Below are 26,667 nucleotides of genomic sequence, written 5' to 3'. Positions count from 1 at the left end.
AAAACAGTAGTTAGTTGAGCTGTAGAAACTTTGGTTTTAAGGCATGAGGGTGCCTAACACCACTCCTGCATGTGTGCAATAGGGTTTATTTAGCTGCACAATTTCTACCTTCTAAGAGCATGCTTCCCTTCCCAGCTTCTTTACTTTTTTTCATTTCAAAACACACAAATTACATTACAATACAATCTTTCAGGCAGCCAAGAAATCTTTCTGGTCTACATCTTCCCAGAATAATAGCAATCATTTAACAGCTCTTATGGACCTGACTTCAGGAATGCCCCAACAGATTAAATCTGAAGTCAGTTTGCATCTGGCATTCTGATAGAGCAAGAGGGTTAAGGGGGAGGGGGGGAAGCAAAGCTTCAGAAAACAGAGCAGGTGAGAAAACAATGCCATGGCAAGATGAGCAAGAACTGAGCGTGCAAAGGCTCTGCCACTTACCCTAGACTCCGCCACTTCTTCTTCCTGTAAGTGAGCCACGGAGATTGAAGCACGGGTGTAGAAAGAGACAGAAAGATCACAAGCTCAGAAAGAAAGGACCAGACTTTTGGACAAGCAGTTTTAGAAGCCCACAGACATTAACTGCATAGTCACCTCGCACGCATCCACTACAGACATCTCTCTGACTTAAAAGACTACAATTTTGTCCCTTCCCACTACTGAGCTAACCACTGCTCACTGCACCAACAGATGAACACAATGTATGGAATTATGACAATTCTGCTCTAGCTGGTGCTACCGATTACAAGCTCTACCTCTGTGTCTCATTGTTCTAAAAATAAGAAGTAAACACTGTACCCAACATTCACTAAAACTATGTGAAGGACAAGCTGCTGGCACTTGTGCTCTGGTTCCAATTTAGAGACAGCACCACAAACTGAAGCTTGAAGATCTCAGTATATCCTAATGTAACTCCTATCATTAACTATTCAGCGTTTCTTCATCGTGGGCAAGCTCACTTTAACCTTTTTACCCGACACATGCCACGGCCAACAACTCACGCACCGAGTCCTGAACATAAGGGCAGGGTCCATGTTGACTGAGGCCATTCGGCCAACATGACGGATTTCCTTTGCAATCATCCTCAGCTTCTCAAAGTTGACCAGTCCATCTACTTTTGAGTCATTTCCTGAGATTAACAGAGGAGGAACAAGCAGTCACACAGTGTCCATTCTGAGTTCCCACCAGAACAGACAGTGCCCACCTGCGCTCACCTTCATGGAGAAATGTGAGGTCCTTCTTGATGACAGGGAACAGGGGAATGACAGGAGGCTGTAAGTTCTGGCCGCTCAGGACATTGCGGTACTTTGCCATGTTTCTGGAAGGATCAAACAGGTCTTGTAGGTCCTGGAATAGCTTTTCATATTTATTGGGAAGTTTTTCCCAGGTGGTTCGTAGTCTTGCCACTGGTGCCAGGTTTAGGCCACTGAGTGGGGAGAAGAGAAGAGAGATATGACTAAAGGATGCTCTCGGAATGGAGGAAGACAATGTAACACCTCTGTCTGTAAGCCATTCATGCATGGACATTTATACAATGCCTAAGAGTTCATGGTAATTCTGACTAGGGAGGGAAGGGCAGCTAAAACTGGGTCAAGGCCAGACCATTTGCCTTTATACTTCTTCCTTTTGTGTTCTCTTAACATTTTAAATATTCATTTGTTCATTCGTTTATTCATTCATCAACCCATTCATGTGAGTATGAGTGTGTCGGAGGTTATCCCAGTAAGCATATGAAGGTGAGAGGACAAATTCAAGGAGCCAGGTCTCCCTTCTAACATGTGGGTCCAGGGATTAAACTCAGGTGACCAGTCTTGGTAGTTGGCACCTTGACAGGCTAGCCCTTCTGTTTTGCTTGTTTTCTGCAATAACAAATCAACTATTTCTTCAGCAGACTGTGACAGGTGATAAGGATTGAGTAGGATGGTTGGTAATGACCAGCTCTGTGTCTGACCTAGACAAAACTCCAAAGCATTTCCCAAACTAAACTTGCACCGGATAGGTCATGGTCACTGTGGTCTGCTGCTGGTCTGACCCACTTCAGTTTTTTGAATCCTGGCTAAAACTATCACATCCAAGAAGTATGTTCAACCAATCATGAGATGCACCAACTAAAACGTGCAATGCCTCCATCCAGCCCCGGTCAACAGAAAGGGTCTGATTCTTCTTCATGATAACACTCAACCACATGATATACATTGCTTCTAAAGGTGAACAAACTGGTCCGAAAGTTGACCTTTATCTAACATATTGACCTGATTTCTACCAACCAATTACAGCTTCCTTAAGCACCACAACTTTTGTAGGGAAAATGCATCTACAACTATCTGGATGCAGAAAATACTAAGACTTAGTTGATTCCTGAAACATAGATTTTTGGAAAAGACAAACCTATTTCTTACTGGTAAGCATACTTTGACTGTAATAGATCCTATTTTGATTAATAAACATGGTTGATTTTTATTAGATTTAAAGTTTTAAATCTATTTAATTTAAATATAATTATAAGATTTAAAGTTCAGAGTCTGACATGACAATTAGCAGCCTCACACACAGAGCAGCGTGTGGCTCATAACAAGTATTTGAAAAAATAAACATTGGGTAAATATTCAATCACAAAAGTTACACTAGCCATAAGTATGAATACCCCAGACATCTAAAATGATTCAGAATCATTTTAACACCAATGAAATTATGTTTGCATTTCTCCTAGTTCCACTGTTAACAGTTTTTAAAAAAGAAGAAAGTTAACTTTGAACATCTGCAATAATGCAGCCTGATGAAATCCCATACATGCTACTATTTCATTCGATTCACTTTACTGGGGGGAGGGGCAGGTAATTGTTATTTTACATATAAAATGACTGGTATTCAGAGAAATTCAAATAATTTGTCAGAAGTTAGAGTAAATAACAACTGAATAAATGAATATACAAGTACGTGTAGATATAGACTTTGTTTCTAAATCATGAGAGATTTTTAGACATGTCTGTAAATTTTGATTTTAAGTGCATGTGTACATGCGCATGTGTTGTATGTGGGGTATGTCTGTATGCATATGGAGACCAGAAGTCAATATGGGACCTCCTTTATTCCTCTCCATCCATTTCTTTGGAGACAGTTTCTCGTTATATTCCCAGGTCACCGTTTCTGCCAGACTGACTGCCTAGTATATCCCCAGAGTTCACCTGTCTGCCTCCCTAGAGCTAGTGTTAAAAGAACTCTGTGCTTGGCTATTATGTGGGTGCTTGGGATTCGAACTCAGGTCTGTAATATTGCACAGTAAGCACTTTACATTCAGAGCCATCTCCTCAGCCAACAAGAAAGAGTAAGGTAAGTATAAGAAACAGAGGAGGGCATGGTGGCACACATGTATAATCCCAGCAATTGGGAAACAGGATTCTGAGTTGTATGCCAGCCTGGGCTACTACAGGGAGAGCCTGCTGCAACATCTTTGTCTTACTTAGGGTTTTACTGCTGTGAACAGACACTATGACCAAGGCAACTCTTATAAGGACAATATTTAATTGGGGCTGACTGACAGGATCAGAGGTTCAGTCCATTATCATCAAGGCAGAAGCATGACAGCATCCAGGCAGGCATGGTGCAGGAAGAGCTGAGAGTTCTACTGAGAGTTTTGATCTGAAGGCTGCTAGCAGAATACTGACTTCCAGGCAGCTAGGATGAGGGTATTAAAGCCCACACCCACAGTGACACACCTACTCCAACAAGGTTACACCTCCTAATAGTGCCACTCCCCGGGCCAAGCATATACAAACAATCACAACACCTTCCAGCCTCTGAAGAAAAAAAATAAAATTTTGAATCAGAAAGAAAAAATTGCTTGTTGAATCAATTACATCTTAGTGCACACAAGTCTGTACAGATATCAGCAAAACACACACACACACACACACACACACAATTATGAACTACTATATTTTTGTAATTACATGGTGTTCTGACACTGAGATTTTTTGTTTTTTAAATCTGTAAAGTCAGTTTCACCTAGGACAGATTCTCTTACCTGATGATTGCAAACATGGAGTTAAAATTCTTGCATTCCCTACAGTGCAAAGCAATTTTAATGAAATGCTTAATGATCTTCATTCTCTTCAGCTGGTTTGTCTCTCGCAGGATTTCAGAAGCCACCCAAAATGTTTCCTGGTTAATGACTTCCTCGAATTTCTTTAGGTTGGCACAGCTGGTTTTTGATTTGAGTTTAAATAAATCATCTATGTATTCAGTAGGCTCAATGTTTCGGAAGAGTTCAAAGTTCCTCATGGAGAGCTGTGTGGCGACCTCCACGGTGCTGAGCTGAAGAAGTGAGATTTGGCTCTCTCTCAACAGCTCCTGGGCATCTTCATCTGAACACAGCGTTTCCGTTTCCATGTTGTTTTTCAGATAATACCTGAAAAAAACCCCAGAAGCTCTTCAGATGTCAAGCTGAGCAGCAAGCCTGTAGGACTCCTAAAGGGAACACTGCTAGTTCCTTGGGTGGGGACAGGGGTGGGGTTGGGAGAGGACTAAGAGAATGATTTAAGAGTTCTTTTCATCCATCATGGGCAATGCAGATACTGCCTCAGGCACCAGTGCACTGTCACCAGCTCACAGCACCACTACGTAAGCGGAACTGAGCAATGCACAGGAAATTCCTTTGTACTTGTTCTGTAGTTCCCTTTTTGTTTTTTCCTTCCCTGCCATTGAAATACTTTTAGTTTGTTAGCCAAAGATGAGAGAAGAGAGCTATTTACCAGATTAAATAATAATCAACTCAAGAAGAGGGAATCTGACAACTGCTGGGTCTACACTAGCTCAAATGAAGCTTATTTATTAATGCCTAGAAGACTTAATAACTGAGCTGGCAGGATGGCTAAGTGGGCAAAGACACTCATCATGCAAACTCAAGAGATCTGAGGCTACAAAGTTGTGTTCTGACTTCCACATACATACTGTAGCACATGTGGAAATACAAACACATCACACATACATACATACACACACACACACACACACACACACACTATTGGGAGGGGGGAAGACCTATAGCAATTTGTTTTCCTCTATTTGATTTTAAAACAGATTTTAATGTCTTTTAGGTTTGTTTTGCATATGAGTGTTTCTTGCCTGCATGCATGTATGTGCACCACAAGTATGCCTGGTGCTCTCAGGAGTCAGAAGGCATAGGATCTCCTGGAACTGGATAGCTATAAACCATCCTGTGAGTAAGAAACAGAACACAGGTCCTCTGCAAGACGAACAAGTGCTCCTAACTGCTAAATCATTTCTTTTGCCCCAAGATTTTAACTTTCAGATATCTAGATTTTCCTGAAATTCGTCTAGGGAAGTGGGAGGTGTCACTCCAGTTTGTCAGAATAGAAGCAAGCAACTGAGGCTGAATGGCTGGTCAGTATGAACAAGAGTACTGTGACACTTTCAAGGAACTCACTGAAAATAGAACCTCCGACATTTGCTCTGTAGCTTCTCTCGCCCCACTTTTTGGCAAGCAGATGCCTTCTCCAGTTGAAACTCTAGGAACACAGAGCAAGCACAGTGTGTGGGGTGGGGGGGAGGGGGGGGAGTGGGTCCTACTAACTGGTCTTTTACATACTGCACAAGACATTAAGGACAGAAAATACATGGCCTGTTCCTTGATAGGTACAGACTAATGTTCTCCACTGCGGTTACTCTGATACCCAGACTCTCTTGAGTAATGAATAGGATCACAAAGCTGAAACCCAGAGATTCGAAGGACTATAGATCTATCAATGTATATGTAGGGATAGCCCAACTTCTGACCCCCTAAAAAGTATTTATTAGTGTTGGGGCTAGGAACAGACGTGACAGAGGCAAGGGAGTTTTCATCACAGGTTGAAAACATAAAGTTTGAAAGTCATGGTTTAGACTCATACACGTTCTAAAGAAAATTAGAAGAAGAAAAAAAAAACCCAAGTTATTCATGCGACTGATTTCCCTGAGAGGACTTGGTTGGCAAGGCCTCGGGTTCAAGCTTCACTACTGTACAAACAAGCAACAGTGGCAGCACAGGTGATGTCTATTTGACCTGGATGCAGGCTTGGGGAAGGAAGAACTCTGGTGAGACAGACTGTACCTTCCACTCAGTTGTATTCTGTCAGCAAGCTTGGAAAGCTGATCTGGGAGTCGTCGTTGTTTGATAACTCCCTCTGGCGTGACCGAGACCTCGCAGAGGGAATACTGCTCTGGGGTGGCAGTAACGGCAAACTCTCTGATGGCCTGGATGACCACTTCCTTTGCTGTGGTGTCCTTACTGATCATGATGTACCTGCTTTGCTGGTCAGCCTTGAAAACTCTTAGTACCTGATCTGGCAAGTCTAGGGGAAGGAAAAGGTACACAGAAGCAGAAAGAATGTTAACAGATGGCTATGTGATTAATTAAAGTAACACACTCCCCTACCCCTCAAAGGGTGGTGACATCTCCCTCTCTGACAGAGACGTGACATGCTACCTACAAAACCACATTTTCCCTGACAACTGCATGGTTAAAAGAAAAATGCAAGAGCAGACATAAAATATGCAAAACACATACCAAAACAAGCACATACATGCATTTATGAGCTTGTCAAAAAAATTTCCATCTACAGTTAACCTTCATTATAAGGAAGTGCACATTTAACTTATCTAAAATATAACTCCTGATTTATTTACTTGATATAAGTTAGTAACAAGTGTATAGTATGTTATTCTTTATTTTATCAAAGGTTCAACCACAACAGAATGGTTTTCAGAATACTACAAGAACTAGTCCCAGTGTTTCGAGTTTGAGGTTCATTCTGAAGCTTGGTGCACGATAACCATCCATGCCCAACCGCCAAACATGCATACCATGTCAAGCTATCTCTGAAAGAGAGAGGTCTATGGAAAGGCAGGGAGGCTGTGGTGCTTACCAGGAGTGGTGCTGAAGTCCAGAATCCTGTGATGGGACTGCAGCAAGTCAGGGTTACTGGACGACAGTGTTCCACTGACAGGCAGGGCAGCTGGGATGTGCTTGGTCTGCCTCAGTCCTACGATGCTATCATCCTGAGACTGACCAATGCCAATATCACTGAAAAGAGCAGATTAAAAATAATAAATTACTAGCAAGGTAAAGGCTCTAAGTCACTACAGATCATGAAATAAGCCATTTTCATTTCAACTTGCAATTAATGTAAAAACATTGAAAACTGTTAAGGCTCATTCCGAGAAACATATTCCACCCAGTTTACTATCTCTTAAACATACAGTAGGTTTCTCTACAATCTGTCCTTTTAATGAGTTACAGACATAACCAATATTTATTTTTTTGAGCATAAAAACACAGTAGAGAGAATGTGCTGCTGTGTCTGACTGAATGGGAACGAACCTAAGACTAAGCACACGGGAAAAAAATCTAGTCAAGTTCACTGCGCCAAGAGCAACCCAGACAGCTGCTTCATGATCTGATCTTCACAATGCAGGAAAAGAAAGGGGGAAAGAAACCCATGACCTACTTAAACTCTTCTACGTAGTAACAAAGCACCTCGGAGTCCAAGTGTGAGGGCACCCTGACACAGACGTCAAGTGACAGAGCATGGGCGTGCAGTGTGCATGAACACATTGTGGGCTCTGAAGGACAGGTAGTGCAAACACAGAAACTCACTTATAATTCTCTGCTCAAGGTTATAGTTACATGTTTAAATTCCCCATAAAAATATGTGCATTGCTGATGGCTACAATCATTTCTGTGTATAGAAACTTTGTTCCGTGGCCACTTGTGTTTGTGCAGCATCCTGCAACATAGTTGGGGAGGGCCGTGTCTCCAGAGCCTCCTGCCCTTGAACTAGGATTACCAGTGAGCACCACCACACCTAACTCATGGAAAATGCTTAAAACACAACTTGACAACATAGAGGATTATTTCTTGATTAAAAGATCAAGTGTTTCCAAAAGAAAGCATACAATAAATATTCAACAAAATAACTAGATTATATGCAAATGTCTACAGTTCTACTTCCACAAATACTTTGAAACAAAACAGAATTCTATTAAAATTGGGATATAACTGGGTATCACAAATAAGACAATTTTAGTGTAAATTCTCCTTAGCATATAGGAGAGCCCAAGACAAAAATCAAAGTTCTTTTGAAACATACACATGTACAGTTGGGCACATAAAGACCTGAAATATTAATGTTATGTGCATGATAAGTCTTTACATTAGTAAAAAATTAGAATTTTATTTTTCAATCACATAAATGTCTTTGCCAAAAATATGAGATGTGATATACGACCTAACACAATTCCTGTGGGTAAAGCAAAGGTGTGTCTGACCAGGTCAGTCATGGCAGAGGTGGCTGTGAGCATTGATACTCTTCAGGCACACCCATCAGAGTGTTTCTCATGGCATTTTCCAATACCTTGTGTAATAAACTGGAACTCATTCTGTTCTCTATGCCTCACCTGTATCTTGATACCCACAGATACAAGGCTACGCCTGGACTAAAATTTTGCATGTTTTATGGAAAATCTAACTGAGAAATGTCCCTCTTAGGCATATCCTCTTGTCTAGCCTCTCAACTGGCTCACTGTTACTGAAACAAGTCTGCTGACTTTTAAGTCTGTTGACTAATCTTTTCTTCCTCTGGGGTTCACTGGGCTTTCTTGACCAACCTACTTGGCATCCCAATTTGAATTCTGTTATGCTCATGGCCTGCTTCTTGTTGTAGGAACATCATATATGCATCCCATTATATAACAGTTCATGCCCACTCCTGCCAATCTGTAAGTCTCTAGTACCTTAAGTTTCTGTAAAGGGTAAACAGGAATAAGTATATTATAACTAGGAGATTTCACTAACTTACTAGGTAATTGTTTTGTTAAACACAATACCAAAAGTGGGCACCTGGCTCAGTGGCGGACCACTTCAAGGCCCTAGGTTTTCCCTCAGAACTTTATAAACCCATGGTGACATCTGGCAAAGCTGAAGTGGTAGTCAGTACAAAATCAAGGCAATTATAATATGGCAGATCCTTCAGTTACCTGAGCCTGTGTTTTAAGTATTGCTTTCTCTTCAGCATCGATTGCTTAAATTGTTTTTCTAAGAAAATACTTAAATGAGCTATGTATTTGCCACAATATTACCCTAGTATTTTAAAGTTAACATAGCTAATTACTGTTTTACATTTTCCCTTGTCTAACTTTTAAACATCCTTGTAAGCATAGCCACCACAACTACACACCCAACTTCATATTGCATTCCTCACCAACATCTTGAGCTGGGAATGGATTACAGCCCAGTTCTTTCATGTCCCATTTCCAGCAATACTTACCAGTGTCACACTGATTTGATTCTTTTAAAGGTTCAAATTTAACCTTGAAGATCCTTTTATTACTATGCTATTAGCAACTCTGCACTTCGGTAACTTAACTTTTCCATATTTTACAATTAAATTTTCATCAAGAAGGGTCTCTAAAACTTGATTCCTAATTTTTGTAAATGTTTTTGTACTATCTGCTGTCTCTAAGAAACTTTCTCAGGATAAACACACTCTCAACCCCGTATTTATGGAATAATCACACAACTATGCTTATCTTCAGGACTCAAAGAATTTAGAAACCATCCATCATTACTCTTAGTTTAACTCAACAATGTAAACTTAACAATTCATCAATGTTTTAAGTGAGATGGCTCTAGTCTGTGACTAAAACTCTTAACTGAAATGGAATTAAGAAAGAAGAAACTAAGAAAAGAAAGTCTCGGTGTGTGTGCATGTACTTATGTGTATGAGTGTGTACATGGATGCCAGAGGATGGTGACCTATGGTCTCCTTTATCCTTTCCCACCTGGTCCCTTTCAGACAGTGTCTCTCTCCAAAGCTGAAGCTTACCCCGACTCTCCAGGCTGTCATCCACCAAGTCCTAGCAATCTGCTTGTGTCTGTCGTCTACGGTCTTGAGGTTACAAGCACAGGAAAGACCATACCTAGCTTAGTGCTGGAATCTCAACCCAACCAAGTATTGCAGTTTGGGGCCAAGCACTTTAAGCACTGGACCATCTCTTCAGTCTTTGAATGCCTCTATTTATTGCTTCACGTAAGAGCTATTAAATTATCAAAGAAATAAATAAGCCAGTATATTTTCAATTTAGTTTGGGGAATATATCACTAAACATTTGACTGCTGGCAATTGAGCTTCATAAAGATCATTAAACCTAAAAACTACAAGGAAGAAATAAGACAGCAAACAAGCAAAGCTCAGCAAATTAAGGGACACCTGAAGCTTAAGTCACCTGTGCTCCTGAGAGGCACACACATTTAAGAACACATTCAAGAATGCTTTTGCCATGTTAACTCTAGTGGACCTGAGGAGAAGGAAAAGAGGCCTGAGGCTGGTAATTGATGTCTTCCCACAGTTAAATCACTGAAGTGGGGGAAACAGCTCTGATGAACAGGGGAGCCTGGAAGAAGCAATGACTGGCGAGCCAAGAAGAGATCTTATGGAGGGACACCAAGAAACACAGAAGCAGCTAAGTCATGGGGCAGTCAGGATATCAACAAACCTCTGTAAGAAGTTCAAATGTAGACATGCTCAACTGCCTCTCATGAAAACAGAACAGACAAGCCAGTGTCAGCGTAGAGCTAAGCAAACTCAACTGTTGACGCTTGCTCCTAAGACACTCTGCTGAAGAGACATTTACTAGATCCCTGGGCAAACATTCACCACACCAATACACTTCTGTATATCCTCCTATGAAACACAATAAAACAAGATGCTGAAAACAACTTCACATACTTGTATGGTTTCTGAGGTAAGATGCTGATCCGGGTCTTGTCGAGTATTTTCTTTAGCTTGTTTCTTCCTCCCACGGTGTTGGCTTTGCTTTTCTTGTTGACCTTCTCAAGGCCTATCACCTGTTCTACATCTACAGCAAGATCCGGTATAGAATAGCGACTGGCCTTCTTGATGTCTCCGATTTTAGGAAGGTGGGGGGCACCATTTCTTTTCTCTTCAGACAATCTCGTCAGAAGTTCTTTAAATACTAAAACAGAAATACCACAAACTATCAGCCACAAAGTGGAAACAATGCTGGGCTAACAGTGGAGCTTGCAAATACATAAGACGTACAGATGAGCTATAAAAAGTAAAACCTATAGAGAAATTAGTCTCTATCCAGATGAGCCTAAGAAAAGAAAGACACCTTTCCACCTCAAGATGACTCTATTCAGCAACACAAGACAGGTTGGACTGCTCAATAAAATCATCTCATGCTTCTCAGTATGATACTTTTTTTCTGAATGTAATTACATACATACATAAAGAATTTTATATTATACATTTTAGCACAGTCCCAGAAAATACTAGAATCCTTACAAGTTTTACTAGTCATAGAAATTACTTTGTCCAGGATTAAGATCTAACTATTAAAAAACAAAAACAGAACAAAAAACAAAAACAAAGCAAAAGCAGTCTGAGAGTCAGAGTTTGTAGAATGCTTACCAAATAAGTTGGTTTTCACAGTGATGGACAGGTGTGTGTTATTTCTAAGAATTTCCATTGCCTTTGAAAGTTGGATATTTTCAAAATTTTGGCCATTCACTTCTAATATCTAAAAATGAAGTTATATAAAGTCAACATCATCAATGACTGAAGAAACGGGGCTCTGAACTTCACACGTACCAGGAGGTGAGCCCTCTTACCTGATCTCCACGCTTCAAGCCTGCTTCCGTGGCTTTGCTACATGCATCGACGCTGTCCACAAAGATGCCAAAGCCCTTTTCAGAGCCTCCCAGGAGGATGAAGGGCAGAGGGGCTTCCCGGGAAGGCTTTGTTAATGTCATCAACCTTCGTTTGGCTTTAGCTGCACATGCAATGTTTAACAGCCTTAGATGTCCACCCATTTTCTACAAGAATTCAAGAAAGAGTCGCATCAAGTCCAGGACAGAGGAAGATGACTTGACACTATTCATAAAAGCTCACAAATATTACCTCTCTTTCCAGATTATTTTCAAATTCTTCTAGAAATCGAGTCATGGCAGGATCTCCTTCAAAGTCATTGAAGTGATTATTCACCCACAGTAATACTACCCGTGTCACCTGTAAAAGCAATTAAGTTCAGTACACTTTTTGTTATTGTTAGTGCTAAATATTTGTGATTTAAATCACTTTAGAATAGATCTTTTTAAACATTTTATGAATAATATTGAGCATGAAAATTAATAAAAATAAGCCCTTAAACTTGGATTTTATACTTGTAAAAATGATCAAAGGAACTGGAGAGATGCTCAGTTGATAAAGCGGCTAGCGAGACAAGCATGAGGGCCCAAGTTCAGGTCCACGGCATCCACTTAAAAAGCCAGGTATGTCAGTGTGCCTATAACTGCAGCACGGAACGGGGTGGGGTGGGGAGGTAGAGACAGGAGGACCTAGGGGCTCACTGGCTAGCCAATCTAGCCCACAACAGTGAACTCCAGATTTACTGAGAGACTCAGTCTCAGAAAATAACGTAGAGAATAAAAGCAGAAGATAACCAATGTTGACCTCTGGCCTCCCAGTGCATATGCACATGTGCATATAAACATGTACACATACAACAAAAAGAGTGACTTTCTCAAAGCATACATTTTTTTATATTGACTGATATTGCTTTGCCCTGGATCTTTAAATCTGTGGAGATATTTAACCTACATTGTTTTATTCTGAAAACATATTTAAAAGAAATCTAAATAAAAGCAAACTTGTAATAAAACAAAAGGTTAGTACAAAATTGGACAGAAACTACAAAGTATAATGGCAGACTAGATAAGGAAAACAAAGAGCAATAATCTGGAAAGATCTGTGTGGGAAAGAGTTGTGAAAGGACATGCAGCTGATCATCCAGTGTGGCCTTGACCTTGGATAGGCTTGATGGTGAGATCAGAAGAGGGCCCAAGGCCTTCTGAAGCTCCAGTATCACCAAACAGCTAACGTGCACCAGATACACACTGCCCACCAAACCATGCTGCACAGGCTGTGGCATGCAGACATTTGCCTATGTCTTACCACATTCTCAAGAGAACCACATATTGGCTTTGTGTTTAAAGTAAAAAGGTCTTTCTGAGACTGAAACCACAGAAATCTGTAAGAATATCTGCATCAGTTATCTTTGTCATTTTGCTTAAGAAGAATGTTCTTGTATTTCATTCAATTAATCTGAACATAACTGATGTTCCAAGTTTTATCTTCTAGTCATTCATATTTAGGGGCTAAAATAGAATGCATCTCCAACCTTATCCCTGAGGCTCGGGTCATTGAACCACTCCAATAACTTCTTGCCCACGTCCATTGGGCTGGAGAGGAAAGTCCGGTATGTCAACAGGAAGTCTTCTATGAATGTTGGATCCACTACAGAATGCTCTTCCACCAAATGCATGGTCAGCCTCTCTGAGGTGCCCTGCAGCAATAAAAGGTCTAGTTACCACTATGAATGGATCACTGATCCCAATTTCAAAGCTTTCACATAAAACATGCTAGGTAACAAGACAGACAAAACCTAGTCAGACGCCACCCATCCACCAGTAACCAGTACTAGGTATCATCCTCGATGGCAAAGAAAAAAGGGAGGGGAATGAATGAGAACTGAATTGAATGACAACTATGTATACACATGCCACAATGAAACCCACTACTCTACAGGACAACATAAAAGATTTAGAAGGAGGAGGGAGGAAAGTGACCAGTAAAGCTTTCTCCCTCCACCTTTGGAAGGAACACCTCTTTATCCTACCTTGATGACGATGTGACCCTTTCTTGTTCCAGTCCGATCAAGTTCTCGGTGCTCCTTCACCATAACAATCTCTCCTTCTTCCTCAACTTTTTGCATGTTCTTTTCTACTTGGTTCAAAATACGGCAGTAATCTTGCTGGGCAATGCAGACAAACTAGAATAAAATGTAAGTCATGTGTTAATGATGAAGCACTTACAAAAGACCTACCTGCCTAATAATTCAGTTTTAATTATTTAATAATGACATTTCCCCCTGATGTTCTCCTACTTTCTAAATCAATGCAGGAATAACTTTCATCAAACTTCTCTGCTTCTAATGCATTTCCTCCTTGGTTTTATTTATATACACACACACACACACACACACACACACACAACTTAAAATCTCAAAAGCCCTCTTCCATCCTTTGATCCTTTAGTTAGAAAACAGTGGTAGAGACAATCCTATAGCAAACATGATAAAAACAATTACCATTTGGCTTTAGACATTTTGAAAATGTTAAATATAAAAATTAGTGGTTTTAGAGATGAAGAGATTCTATATCTGTATGCTGGAGTAAATGTGTATCTGTGCTAATTGCATACATGGACAACAATTTTAGTAACTCTTCTGCTTTAAAGAAGGTCACAGACGAAGCCAGGTGTTTATTATATTTCAGATTGTTGCTTATTTGTATTAAAGGTAATCCTTGCTCTTAACAGGAAAAGTTAACAGCAGGATGTTACAAGTAGTTATTATTCCATGGTAAAGGTCCGTGGCTTATGCACATGCAGGGGTTAGGGATGTGTGTGTGTGCTTGTGTGTGTGTGTGTGTGTATGTCCACGTGGTGTGGAAGCCACAGAGGACATGTGTGTTCCTCTATCACTCTTCACTTTATCCCCTTGAGACAAGGTCTCTCAGTGAACCTGGAACTTGCTATTTTTCTGCTAGGCTGGAGGCCAGCAAGCCCCAGGGATCCTCTTGTTTCCAAACCACCCTCTGATTTTGGGGTTACAGGTGCACATGGCCACACCCAACTTTTTACATGGGTGATGGGATGCTACACTTGCTTTGTGTTTGTGTGTGTGTGTGTGTAGGGGGTGTCTTACTGGTGTTTTGCTTGTAGTTTATGGTTTCTGTTTTTAGGCTTTTAAAAAAATTGTTTCTAAAGAGAAAAGAGCTGAGAGATAGGGAGATTGTGAGGATCTTGGAGAAGTTGGGAGAGGGGAAAATTATTTTAAATAAAAAATATAATTTTAAAAAAGCTCAAAATAGAAGCAACAAATCTGAACATAATAAAAACTGTATTTGACAAACTTATAGTCAGTATTATATTTGATGTCAGAAAGTCAAACATTTCCAATAAAATCACAAACAAGACAATGCTTCCTACTTTCTCTGATTTTATGCAATACAGTATTGGAAGTCTTGGCTAAAGCAATAAGACAAGAAAAGCAAATCACTGGAATACAAACAGCAAAAGAAAGAAGTCTCTATCTGCAATGATACAATTCTATACATTAAAGGCCCTAAAGAATCCACTAGAAAACCATTAAACCAATAAACACTCTCAGTAAAGTGGTAGGATACAAAATTAATACACAGAAATGATTAGGCCTTCCTTAACCAGTAACAAACTAACTAGAAAAAGAATGAGAGAAATAATTTCATTTCACAAAGCCAAAAAACAACAAAATAACCAAGAACACTAACAAATAACCAAAACACACACAAACACACACACACACATACACACACACAAGCACAAAAAGTAAAGCAACTTTTAATGAAACCTAACCAAGGATATAAAGAGCTCTCTACTGAAAGCTTTAAAACAACAAGGAAATGAACTGAAGATGGAAAGATGCTTTTGGACTGGAAGAATCAGGATTGTGACAATGGCCATCCAGTAGATTCAATGCAACTCCAATCAAGATTAGAGTGAAGTTTTCACAGAACTAAAACAGTCTTAAAATTCCTATGGAAGACAAGAGGCCATGGCAGCCTGAGCAGTGCCGGAGGTTCGCCCAGTTCCAAGGTGTTCATTACTAAGAATCAAATCTGTACTGTCATGCATCCCATACCTGGCAGTCATCCACCTTGGTCCTCATGACTCCTTTCATGTATTCTTTGTCCATGGTGGGTGAAACACCAAAGCTGTTTCCCATGCATAGAATTTCTGCTTTCCCATCTGGATATGTCACCTCCACAGAACCATTGAGAATCACTGACCAGGAATCCAGCTGAGCAAAATAAATAAATAAATAAATAAAAATAGTAAGACAAAGCAGAAGGTAACACCATGATCACCTGGCTTAAATGCTAGAACGACCCTAAACTACCCTCTGGGATCTCTTATCTTGAAGAATCTTAAATATATATATATATATATATATATATATATATATATATATATATATACACACACACACACACACACACACACACACACATGTATGTATGTATGTATGTATGTATGTATGTATGTATGTATGTATGTATATTCACACAATTTTTAGGCCCAGTACAGAGTAAAATCATTTAAAAAATTAAGTATTCTATAAAATGACACATGAAAAAATTTTTCAATATATCAAAGGAAATGTAAAGAAGATAAAACGGTCATCATGGCCTCAATACAAACATCATTTTGTTCTGATGAGAAGCAGTGCATTTAAGATGTTTGGTCAAAAACTAAAAAGCTAATACAAAGTCTTGGAATGGCTGTGTACCGCAGGGTGAAGTGCCTGCTTAGCATGTGAAGGACCCCAAGTTTGAGCCTCAAGATCAAGCAAGATCAAAATCTCCAGCTGCACTGAATGACATGAAATAGAAGGATGGATTTTGGATGCTATGAATAACTGAGTGGCCACCAGTTTTCATCTATTCAAACTTGTTTCTGCTGAGTTATTGGAAGGAAAAAACAGGAACATGGTTTTGTCTGGCTGTTTCTGATCCTCGAGCTTTCTGAGTGGTAGAAACCCTGCTGACCTCTTCTCCATCGTTTAACACGATGGTTCCAGCTCTCTCCACCACTGCGAACACCATCACAGCACAGAGCTCCCGCCTCACAGACATCGTCATGTTGGCAAAGGCAGGCAACTGGTGCATGAACTCCAGGAGTTGTTCTGAAAGATAAAACCATAATTTATATTGAAAACAGGTCTTCAGAAAGAAATACTCCAGGAAGACAGACTCAAGGGCTTCCTCAGAAGGAACAGACTGAAGGACTTCTCTGCTCTGGGTAGGTAATGCCAACACTGACTAGATTCTATCTCAAACCCTATGCAGAAGGTTTCAGTACTTGGGTGGCTCTATGGTGGGTGGTACCCATAGACTCTGTTGATATAACAATCTTCTGAGAAATCTCAAAGTGTATCTTATGGGAAGAATAACTTTGTCTAGTGAATCTTACTTCTGGAATGGGTAGGCATATCTGTGTCAGGCCATACAATTTTTTAATCTTTTGAGTAGCAACAAAATAAGCCTGCAATAGATGATCCACATCCAATCACATAAAGGCAGAAGTTTCTACACTTAAAAACACAGTGGCCCTCTGATTTTAAACCCAGAGGGGAACGAAGGAGTCATGATCCTCTGCTGCCACATCGCAGAATGCCTCTCTTTCTAGACTGTTCTATGGCTACCACCCCCCTTATCCTATTAACCACCCTTTTTGTCTCTTTGCAAAACTTCTCAAGTTTTCTTGCAAAGTTCAATAAGTATAAGAAAAATGTGAGACAATAAAATTTTTCAGAAATATTCCGAGTTTAAATATATGCTTAGACAATAATGGAAATCAAGTATTATTCCATGTATGACTAGAAATGAAAGACTATAAAATGTTTTACTAATGAATATTACTTTTAATGGATTATGTCTTTCTTATTCAGGCCTTACATACACTGGGCAAGTTCTCCACTAGTGGGCAACATCACCAGTCCTGTTAGAATGATTTTAAACTAACTTGCATGAGTATTTCCATTTGCTTCTTGATAAGATTCTTAACCAAATAATATTTAATAAAACTAATTTGTGAGCAGAGGTTAGCATTAAAAAATACAATTAGATCGGAAATGTCTCTATCATATGTAAGAATAAAGGCTAAAGAGAGATAAAAGGTCTAATATCAAATGTGTACCATTTCCCAGATTCAGCTGAAAAACCAAATTCAAGGGTTGGAGAGAGAGTTAAGAGCTAAAAGCATATACTGCTCTTGCAAAGGGCCTGAGTTCAAGTCTCAGCACCCACATCACAAAAGTCACAACCACTAAAGTACTAGTACCTAAAAGGTATGGTTTGTGAAACAAAACCAACTACGATAAATTCATTTTCTTCAAAATAACTGAGACAAGGGCACACATTCTGAAAATTTTGGGAGCCCAAAGGGAAATTGTTTTCTTTTTGCAGTTGTTAAAAAATATCAGTAATTTCATCAACTTTAACTGAAATGCTCATTTGTGCATGTGAGTGCCCACATCAGCTCTGTCACTTTGCTACTGAGTAATGTTATATAAAGGTTAGCCATTGCAGAGAGGCTCGCATTAGAGCCAGCCAGCTTTGTGTTTATTTGTAGGACTATGAAGGGCTCCTGCTTTCTAGGAATTCTCAGAAAGGCTTTTCAGATAAAAAAACAAGCCCTACATTTCTAGGAACAATAGACATACTGTACATACTTTAAAAATTTCTCACAACCATTTTAAAATTAACTCATTAAAATGAGAAGATACACCAGTTAGTTTACAGGAGGCCTTCAAACTGATGCATTTATAAGCACTATTTAAGCTTTTAAAATGCTCATGGAAACCACTCTAAAATAAGATGGTATGTTGAATATATAGACTTTTACTAAAAACAATAATAGATGGATTTGTTTTTCATGTTGGCCTAGAACAGGAATAGTAGCCATTGGAAATAGACATTATGTCTGACCCAAGGAAGCCAAACTCCCGACATAATCTTCTGCCCCCTTATGTGGAGGTTACCTCCAAACAGAACCACTCCCTTCAGCAGGGAGTGGAGCATCTGAGACCCAGTAGGTAGACAAATTTCACATGTCTAGGAAACCTAAACTCAGCTTCCCAGAATCCTTCTCCAGAGTTATGGATGCTGTAAGGAACTGCTGGGGGAGGTGATTGGCAGCTAAACTGAAGAAAAGAGTCTCTACCATGTCCAGTTTCCTGGGTTGCAGTTCTCCTTAGCTGTTACTCAAGTTGTGGTAGGCTTTTCAGTGATAGGCTGCTTTTGAGCCATCCATGATTCCTGTAAGTAACCCCTCAACAATATTTATGCTAATAACCTCCAAATAAAATTCAATGGCTCATCAAGTTAGACTTTGGTGCAAGAATTTCTTTGGTCTATCTCCTGTTCCTTACCTGGGGTGAGTAGACACATGTCATCTCCCCAGGAAATATCTGTCTCACAATACTCTGTCAGCCTAGCCCTGCTCCAGCCCAGGGTATCCACCGTATCACCCCTGCCTCACAGTACTTGTTCTGCTGCACACTGCAGCTTCCCTTGCCTAGAGCAGGACAGGGTCCCATCTCCCTTCTTCACCCTGAGCCGCCAAGAACTAGAAGGTGCCCTGTCACAGGAACTAAATGAATTAATGATTGCCAGCACATGCTTTTCATCTCTAAATAGTCTGAAGTTCCAGCAAATGACTTTCATTAGACAAATGTAATCCAAAGAGCTGGTTTTCTATTTTCCAACATTCGTATACAGCTTAAATTGCCAATTTTCCCACAGGTGTGTTTGCATAAATTAAAACACAGGCAACAAGTTACTCGCACCTTCCTATGTCTAATCTCACTGAGTTGAGTTCATTGAATTCTTCAAAACATGACTGGCTTAAAGCATTAGTGAAGGGGCATAATACACAAATCGCCTGGGATTGGCAGAGGTACTTACAGACCCTAGAACTGGGTGGGAAATGACCCTAGCCATCACCTAGTATTTTATGCAAAAAAGCCAGAGTTGGATATGTATTCAAATGCAAAGCTATTATTAAGGAAACAAGTCTTACTCCTATTAAAAGGGAGGCATAACCCCCCCCCAATGGTTTTCATTTTGAGGTGCACTTAAGGGCTCAACTGGCACAAATTGGTCTTAGTTAGGGTTTCTCTGGCTGGAGGCAGAAGCTGATGCAGAGACCATGAAGAAACACTGCTTGCTGGCTTGCTCCCATGGCTTCTTAGCCTGCTTTCTTATACAGTTCAGGAACATCAGCAGAGTTAACACCACACAATAACTAAGCTCTGAATACTCAATGACTTTCTAGTCCAATGGTCCAAACTCTTACCACAGTCCTCCCCTCAACATGCTCAGGTCTGCCACAGAAATACCCCAATCCTGGTACCAACTTCTGCCTTAGTCAGGGTTTTTTTTACTTCACCTTACAACTTTCAGGTCATGGCCCTTCACTGAAAGAAGTCAGGCCAGGCACCCAGAGGCCTGACTGAAGAGAAGAGAAGCCATAGAGGAGTGCTGCTTACTGGCTTGCTTCCCAAAGGTTTACCCCACTTTTCTTTCATCTTATTTATTCTCTCATAGATTATATTCTGAAGGCAAGTCCCATCACCCATATCTCCCCTACTTTCTCTTTCCTCCAAACTGCTCCCTCCTTCACCTCCTCTCAGACAAGAGCAGGCCTTCCAGGGACATCAACCAAACACAGTATAACTAGCTACAGTACGGCTAGGCACATATTCTGACATCGTTAGCCTGCTTTCTTATAGATCCTATGACCACCACCCAGGAGAGCCCTGTCTGCAGTGGGCTGGGCCCTCTGACATCAATCACTTGCCTACAGGGTGACCTTATGGACGAATTTTTTTTTAGTTACAATTGCCTCCTCCCAAATATGTCCAGACTGTGTCAAGTGAATGAAGAAAAAACAAAAACAAAACAACAACAACAACAAAACCAACCAGCACATTATTTATAGCCCCTTCACTTGGGAGGTTGAAGCAGGAGAGTGGGTTTGATGTCAGTGAGGGCCATAAGGAAATCTGCCTAAAGCGAAACAAGCAAGTAAACAAATCCCACTACAGGAGCAGCAGCAGCAGCAGCAGCAGCACCACCACCACCACCGTCATAACAGAAAAAAAAACCTTATAAACTAGATAGAAAAAAGTTTCAAGTCCACAGATCACAGGCTAACTACCTCGACTTTGCTATTTTCTTCCTCTTACATAAGCATAAGCCAATCACTTACAGGATTGTTACAGTTACCATTCTGTCAAGTAGTCTGTAACTAATGTTTACTAACGGAATAATGCTTGTAAGAAAATTACTGAAAGTAATACTGTGTTTAAGACTACTTTTAACTTCCTTAGAAGGAGTCAAAAATTAAATTAAGATAAAAGTTATGTGAATGGTTTATATTAGAAATTTAACTTTCCCCCAAAAATATGAAGTTTCACTTTTAGTATTATTTGTAGATACTAGCTGAGTAAGACTCAACAAATGTTTTCCAAGAAGAGTTTTGCAACCACTATTCATACTCAGGGATTCTGAGAAGCCAGGCTTTATAAACCTTCCAGACTCGGGCTATATGACATTCCTGCTTACCTCTCAGTATTTCTGCCTGCTTAAAGGTGCAACTTTGGGCACTTACCGATGTCATCGTCAGTCCTGTCTATTGGGTCCTTCTCCAGGCAGTCCCTCACGATGTCCCTGCTCATCAGAGGGTCTGAGGCTCTCTCAATGTCTTCCTCATCATCGTCATCCTCAGAGTCGACCGCCGTCTCTGGCAGTCCACTCAGGTCCATGTCACCAGCCTCGCTCTCCGTGGCCTTAAAGCAGAGGAAAAAGCAGACTTCAGGAACCATTGGAAGAGAGTCAACTTTTGGGACACCCAAGCTTAGAACAACTACGGCTCACCATAATTGGGAGTATTTACTTTTCTACAGTTGAAAGCCAACATCCAACAAGAAGCTATCCCCAAAAGGAGAGGAAGTTCAGAAGATGAGTGGCTGTATTTCCTATTAAAATTATGGACAAAATAATCTTTGCCTCAGAAATTAAGATTTATTATAAGAAATGCAGAGAAAAGTGTGAAATGAAAAAGACAGTATTTGTTTTCACTCTGTTTTTAAAAGAGATGACTTATATTAAGAATTTAATGATTTACTATTTGGATTGATCCCTTTTCCAGGTTTGCCCCAGTTGGTCTTCTTGAAAGAAGGAGCCACAAACTGAAGGTAGCTTTTTAATCACACACACCAAACACAACTCTCTGGATTATTCCAATGGCCACTTGAATTGTAAACCACTAAATAGGGCAGAAGGGTGTGAGTGTGTATTAAATACACAATATGCATATATCCTCTATATGTGTGTGTGTACACACCCTGGAAAGCAATCCATAAGTCTCTATCATGATTTCTCTGGAGTAGTATTTTAATTACATTTTCATCTTGGAGTATAGATTCTGAACAAAAGTAAGTGTACCATAAAAAAAAATTAAGAGGCAGATAACTGAAATAGAAAAATCTAATATTGTAAGCAGAGGTAGTTAGCCTGTGATCTGTGAAGTTGAGATTTTTTTCTTTCTACCTAGTCTATAAGAGTTGGGTTTTTTTTGTTGTTGTTGTTGTTTTTTTTTTCTGTTATGGTGGTGGTGGTGGTGGTGGTGGTGGTAGTGGTGGTGGTGGTGGTGCAGTGGAATCTGTGAAGCCTCCTAAACAAGGGTCTTGACGCTTCCAACCACCGTAAGCAGAGTTCTTCTATAGAAGAGTCTACCTGTCACCTAGAATAGGAATTTATTCAAAAATACAATGCAAAGTTGGAATTCAGCAAGTCTCCTATGGGTCCTATGATACCAAGTCTCCTGTGTGTCCCATGGGGAAGGAGAAGGTTGGGGATGCTGCTGCATGCCAACAGTGTGGTCACGGAAGACAAGCAAATTAATGTTACCCCCAGCCCAACTTCAGAAACTCAGCCCAAGACAATCTGCCAATCCTTGTGATTGTTTTCTTTGCAGTTCCCTCTCTCACTGAAGATTAAGACTCATTGCTGTGTCATTTCTAAGATACCACCAGGCTCAGCACTCCATGAAGGGGCACTGAGAGGAAAGAAATGGAAACCAACAAAAGGCCTGTCTTTTAAATGATAATTTATGTGATGAGAGATTATGTGTTAACTAAAAACAGATAAACATGTTAAGCTATTAAATATGGTTCACACTGAAGAAATCATTATCAATTAGATGAAGTATATTTAGACTTCTTGTTGCTCTGGCTCACGTCCTCCTGCAGGCCCTGGGATATGCCCAGCATGCTCGCTGGCTGTCTGCTCCTGAGCTCCAGGACCCGTCCTCCTGCATCCTTCTTTTCAAAGTCTGGGCTTGTCTCTGTTTACTCTTCTTTTTGACTGGGCTCTTGGTAATCTGTTCCTGAAGTTTTTAAACATATTCTGCAGTCTTCTTGTTTTTCTCAGTGACCTGTTTCTTTGGATCAGTATGTCACCGTTTGTGTGCTGCAGGACGTGTGGAGTGGCAAGATGCCAGCCAAATCTTGTCTGTTCTAGCCCCGGGCTTCTTACTATCTTTGTTTAAGGGATTTCTGACATGTTAGACATCATCTTCTTTATAGAGATTGAAAAGCTTTTGGATTCTGCGGGCTCTTTTGAGCCCCACTGCTAACGCAGTATCTGTTAGTTCAGGAATATCCTACCTCATCCCCTTATAAAACAAAATAACCAAGTTAAGAAGTCTTAGATTGGAAACCATAATGATCCTGAACAGACTCCCTCTCTCCAGTTCTCTATTAAAAAAATGTCCCTTACTCAATAGCAGGTACACTTAGCCATAGGTAGACAACAGCTTGCTTCAGAGGAAAGCCTTGCTTTCTTTTTCCACCACTAATTCAGATCATATAATCCTTCCACTCTTCATCCCCAGCATTGGTGGCTACCTTCTGGGACCTTTTATGTCCATGTGCCACAGTATGAACTATAAAGTATGCATTCATTATTGTCCACTTCAAGAAGTTTCTGGTAGCTCATGGCAGGGAGGGAGAAATTCAGTTTAATCCAGACAAAGTGAATCTCAGAAAGGAGCCTTCTTTGGTTGTCTATCACACATGGAAACCCTAAACACTGAATGGATCTCTCTCTGCAGCACAAAGGTTCCACCTCACCTCAGTGTTCACTATGCCTATGTGTGACTCATTCTTAAAGAAATGACATTAAATGATCCAGTCAGTTGGAGGATTGTTTTTATTTAGAATAAACAACCTAATTAATTTTTAAACAGACTAAAACTTCCTAATAATACTTGTATGAAGAATGTGTAAGCAATCTCAGAAATTCACTCTTTTCAGAATGCCATACTTAAACAGGAATAAGAGAAAATCAGGAAGCCGAGCTAGGTTACTGAGTACAGACTGGTTTCCCTACTCCAACAGAAGTTCAGTGGCTCCAATCTCCATCACCACCAGCAACTTCAGCCAGGCCACTGAGTCTCTAGGAGCGCTGGTGCTAAAATGTGTCACTGAGAGCTGTGCCTTCTTACAACCCACAGGATGATCAGTAACCTACTCCTCCAGGGCACACATTTTCACCTAGTTCTTACAAGAATCTACCTCTCGCATGTAAGCCAAGAGCTCTGCACCCAGCACACACTTGTGCAATTAAACAAGGGAAAAAACCAGCTAAGTCTAGATTCTGTTAAATATCTATTCCCATATATGCTTATACATTTTTTCTTACAAAATTATTGTGCCCATTACATTCTAGCAGGGCAATTAAGAAAACGAATAAAAAAAATTAACACACCCTCCCCACTTCGCCTTTTATAGTAGGTACAAAGTCTTGTTCTGTATTGCTGGCTAGTCTCAAACTTGTGGGTTCAGATTCAAACTCCTCCTTCAGCCTCTAGAATGCTGGGATTACAGGCCTGTGCTACCACTCTCAACAATAAAAAAAGTGATTCCACAGTGAATAAGTCCCATAGATCTAGCACTAAATTTTATATTTGTAATAATATCTTCAAAACAGTTCAAATTAGTGTTATATGCATAAACATACACACATACACATTTATCCAAAGAACTCAATCAAGTACCCAATAAATACACAAAGGAATGATCAACATCTTCAATTATTAGAAAAAATGCAAATAAAATTATAATGATATATAATCTCATATCTACTAGGATTATAATTCATATATATGTGTATATATTTAAATATATAATATATGCATATACACATGTATTACTTAAGTATATATATATTTAAATACTTATGTATTTAAGTAGAATACTGGTTATTTTTCTAATTTCTTCCAAGCTACACTTACCCTAAGCTTACTCAGGCCTTTAAACTGCTACTCTAAACTCACAGACACTTCATATTTAAAATGTAGTCTGAGTATATCTGTCTAAAAAACAAAGAAAAAGGCTTACATCCTCCTAAGTACTTAGTCTAATATCGATTTTCCTGCTCATTAATATTTAAAAATTAATGTTCTCTTAAATAGTATCAGATTGGTGAATATAATACGGTTTATTTTTTTAAAAAATTCATTAAATGTTGTATTGTTGTGAACAGATATACAACAAATTTACTTGGCATTTTTTAAATGAAACCAAGGGAAGAGAACATGAGGAATTTTAAAGACTTTATCTGTATGTGCTTACATATCTACATAAGTGCATGAACACTTGTGAGGTTGTATGTATACATAGAAGCCAGAAGAGGGCATCAGGTCCCTTGAAGCTGGGGCTACAGGTATTTACTGGATACCCAGCTTGTCACCTGCGTACAGGGATCTGAGTCAGTTACCTCATGATTGAGCATCAAGTGACCTCAACCACTGAGCCATCTCTCCAAGCCCCAAAAGAATCAGACACTGCAGAGCTCTCCTGAGCACAAATAAGGAGCTCTGGGATGAGCAATAAATATGCATGGGAGATGAGTTCATCCCAATCTGATCGCCTTTGCTGATATTGGAAATAACTACCTCTTACAGAGTTAAGAACAAAGGAAACTTAGTAAGTCAAAGGGATTCCGAAAGAGAATCAGAAATAGAGAAGCAGAAATATTTCTTTTCCTTTTTCTTTTTCCAATTTAGAGGGGAAAAAGCTTATTTTAATTTATATATTTTATTTTATGCATATGAGTATTTTTTGCCTGTATGTGTGTCTGTGTACCATGTATATATGCCTAGTGCCCATAGAGGCCAGAAGTGTCAGATGCCTTCGAACTGGAGTTACAGGCAGCTGGGAGCCACTATGCGGATGCTGGGAATCAAAACCTGGATCCTCTAGAAGGGCTGCACATGGTGTGAACTGCTGAGTCATCTCTCCAGCCCAGAAATTACATTTCTTATTGTAAACTAATAAATTCTCAAACACTCAGGAACTTACAAAGGCATTTGTCACTAACAAAACATTTTATTGTTTAAAATACAAAACAACATATCAATGTCTCTATAAGATCATTAAATTATAGAGAAATTTGTGCTTAATATACTATTTTAAAAAGAAATTTTATTTCATAAATCTATTAAATTTAGGATTGAAATGTCCTGTACACAATATTGTAATTATTCATTTCTTTTTAGTAATTAAAAAAAGAAAAAAAATTGCCTGGACATAGCAATGATTCTGAGTATTTATTTTTAAGAAAGGTAATTTTTATTGTCATCTAATTAATTTCAATGTCACCACTCTTAAGGAGCCAAGCAAGATACTCTGTAAAGTGAGCATAATATTCCTCCTGCATGAAATCATAAAACACAGTATTAATGGAATGTACATGACGCTTCCAAAATGATCTGTGTAAAAGAAAAAAAAATTGCTTTGAGAAATATTTTTGATGAAGTCGGGAGGTGACTCAGTTGTTAAGAATGCTTGCTATGCTTCCAGAGAGCCTGAATTATATTCCCAGCACTCCCTCAAAAAAAAAAAAAAAAAAAAAAAAAA

The 26,667-nt window shown here is 39.6% G+C and overlaps 1 protein-coding gene across 5 annotated transcripts in view; it reads right to left on the bottom strand.

Annotated features, from left to right (window-relative positions):
• Positions 1 to 26,667, bottom strand: part of Rapgef2 (Rap guanine nucleotide exchange factor 2) — a 218,398-nt gene that overhangs the window by 20,306 nt on the left and 171,425 nt on the right. For 4 of the 5 annotated variants that reach the window (XM_028754903.1, XM_028754904.1, XM_028754906.1 and 1 more), the window contains 15 exons: positions 21,354 to 21,531; positions 16,727 to 16,863; positions 15,820 to 15,978; positions 13,756 to 13,908; positions 13,258 to 13,422; positions 11,979 to 12,086; positions 11,690 to 11,893; positions 11,490 to 11,598; positions 10,785 to 11,031; positions 6,924 to 7,081; positions 6,110 to 6,350; positions 4,025 to 4,408; positions 1,215 to 1,426; positions 1,006 to 1,129; positions 442 to 465 (listed from right to left, as the gene is read on the bottom strand). In XM_028754903.1, coding sequence (XP_028610736.1) covers positions 442 to 465; positions 1,006 to 1,129; positions 1,215 to 1,426; positions 4,025 to 4,408; positions 6,110 to 6,350; positions 6,924 to 7,081; positions 10,785 to 11,031; positions 11,490 to 11,598; positions 11,690 to 11,893; positions 11,979 to 12,086; positions 13,258 to 13,422; positions 13,756 to 13,908; positions 15,820 to 15,978; positions 16,727 to 16,863; positions 21,354 to 21,531 — 2,603 coding nt within the window. The remainder of the gene's footprint in view (positions 1 to 441; positions 466 to 1,005; positions 1,130 to 1,214; positions 1,427 to 4,024; positions 4,409 to 6,109; positions 6,351 to 6,923; positions 7,082 to 10,784; positions 11,032 to 11,489; positions 11,599 to 11,689; positions 11,894 to 11,978; positions 12,087 to 13,257; positions 13,423 to 13,755; positions 13,909 to 15,819; positions 15,979 to 16,726; positions 16,864 to 21,353; positions 21,532 to 26,667) is intronic. The other variant, XM_028754905.1, reaches the window with a different exon arrangement.

This window comes from Grammomys surdaster, unplaced genomic scaffold (genome assembly GCF_004785775.1).
Source record: "Grammomys surdaster isolate TR1022 unplaced genomic scaffold, NIH_TR_1.0 126039, whole genome shotgun sequence".
Lineage (NCBI taxonomy): Eukaryota > Metazoa > Chordata > Mammalia > Rodentia > Muridae > Grammomys > Grammomys surdaster.
This window is presented reverse-complemented; position numbering and strand designations above follow the sequence as displayed.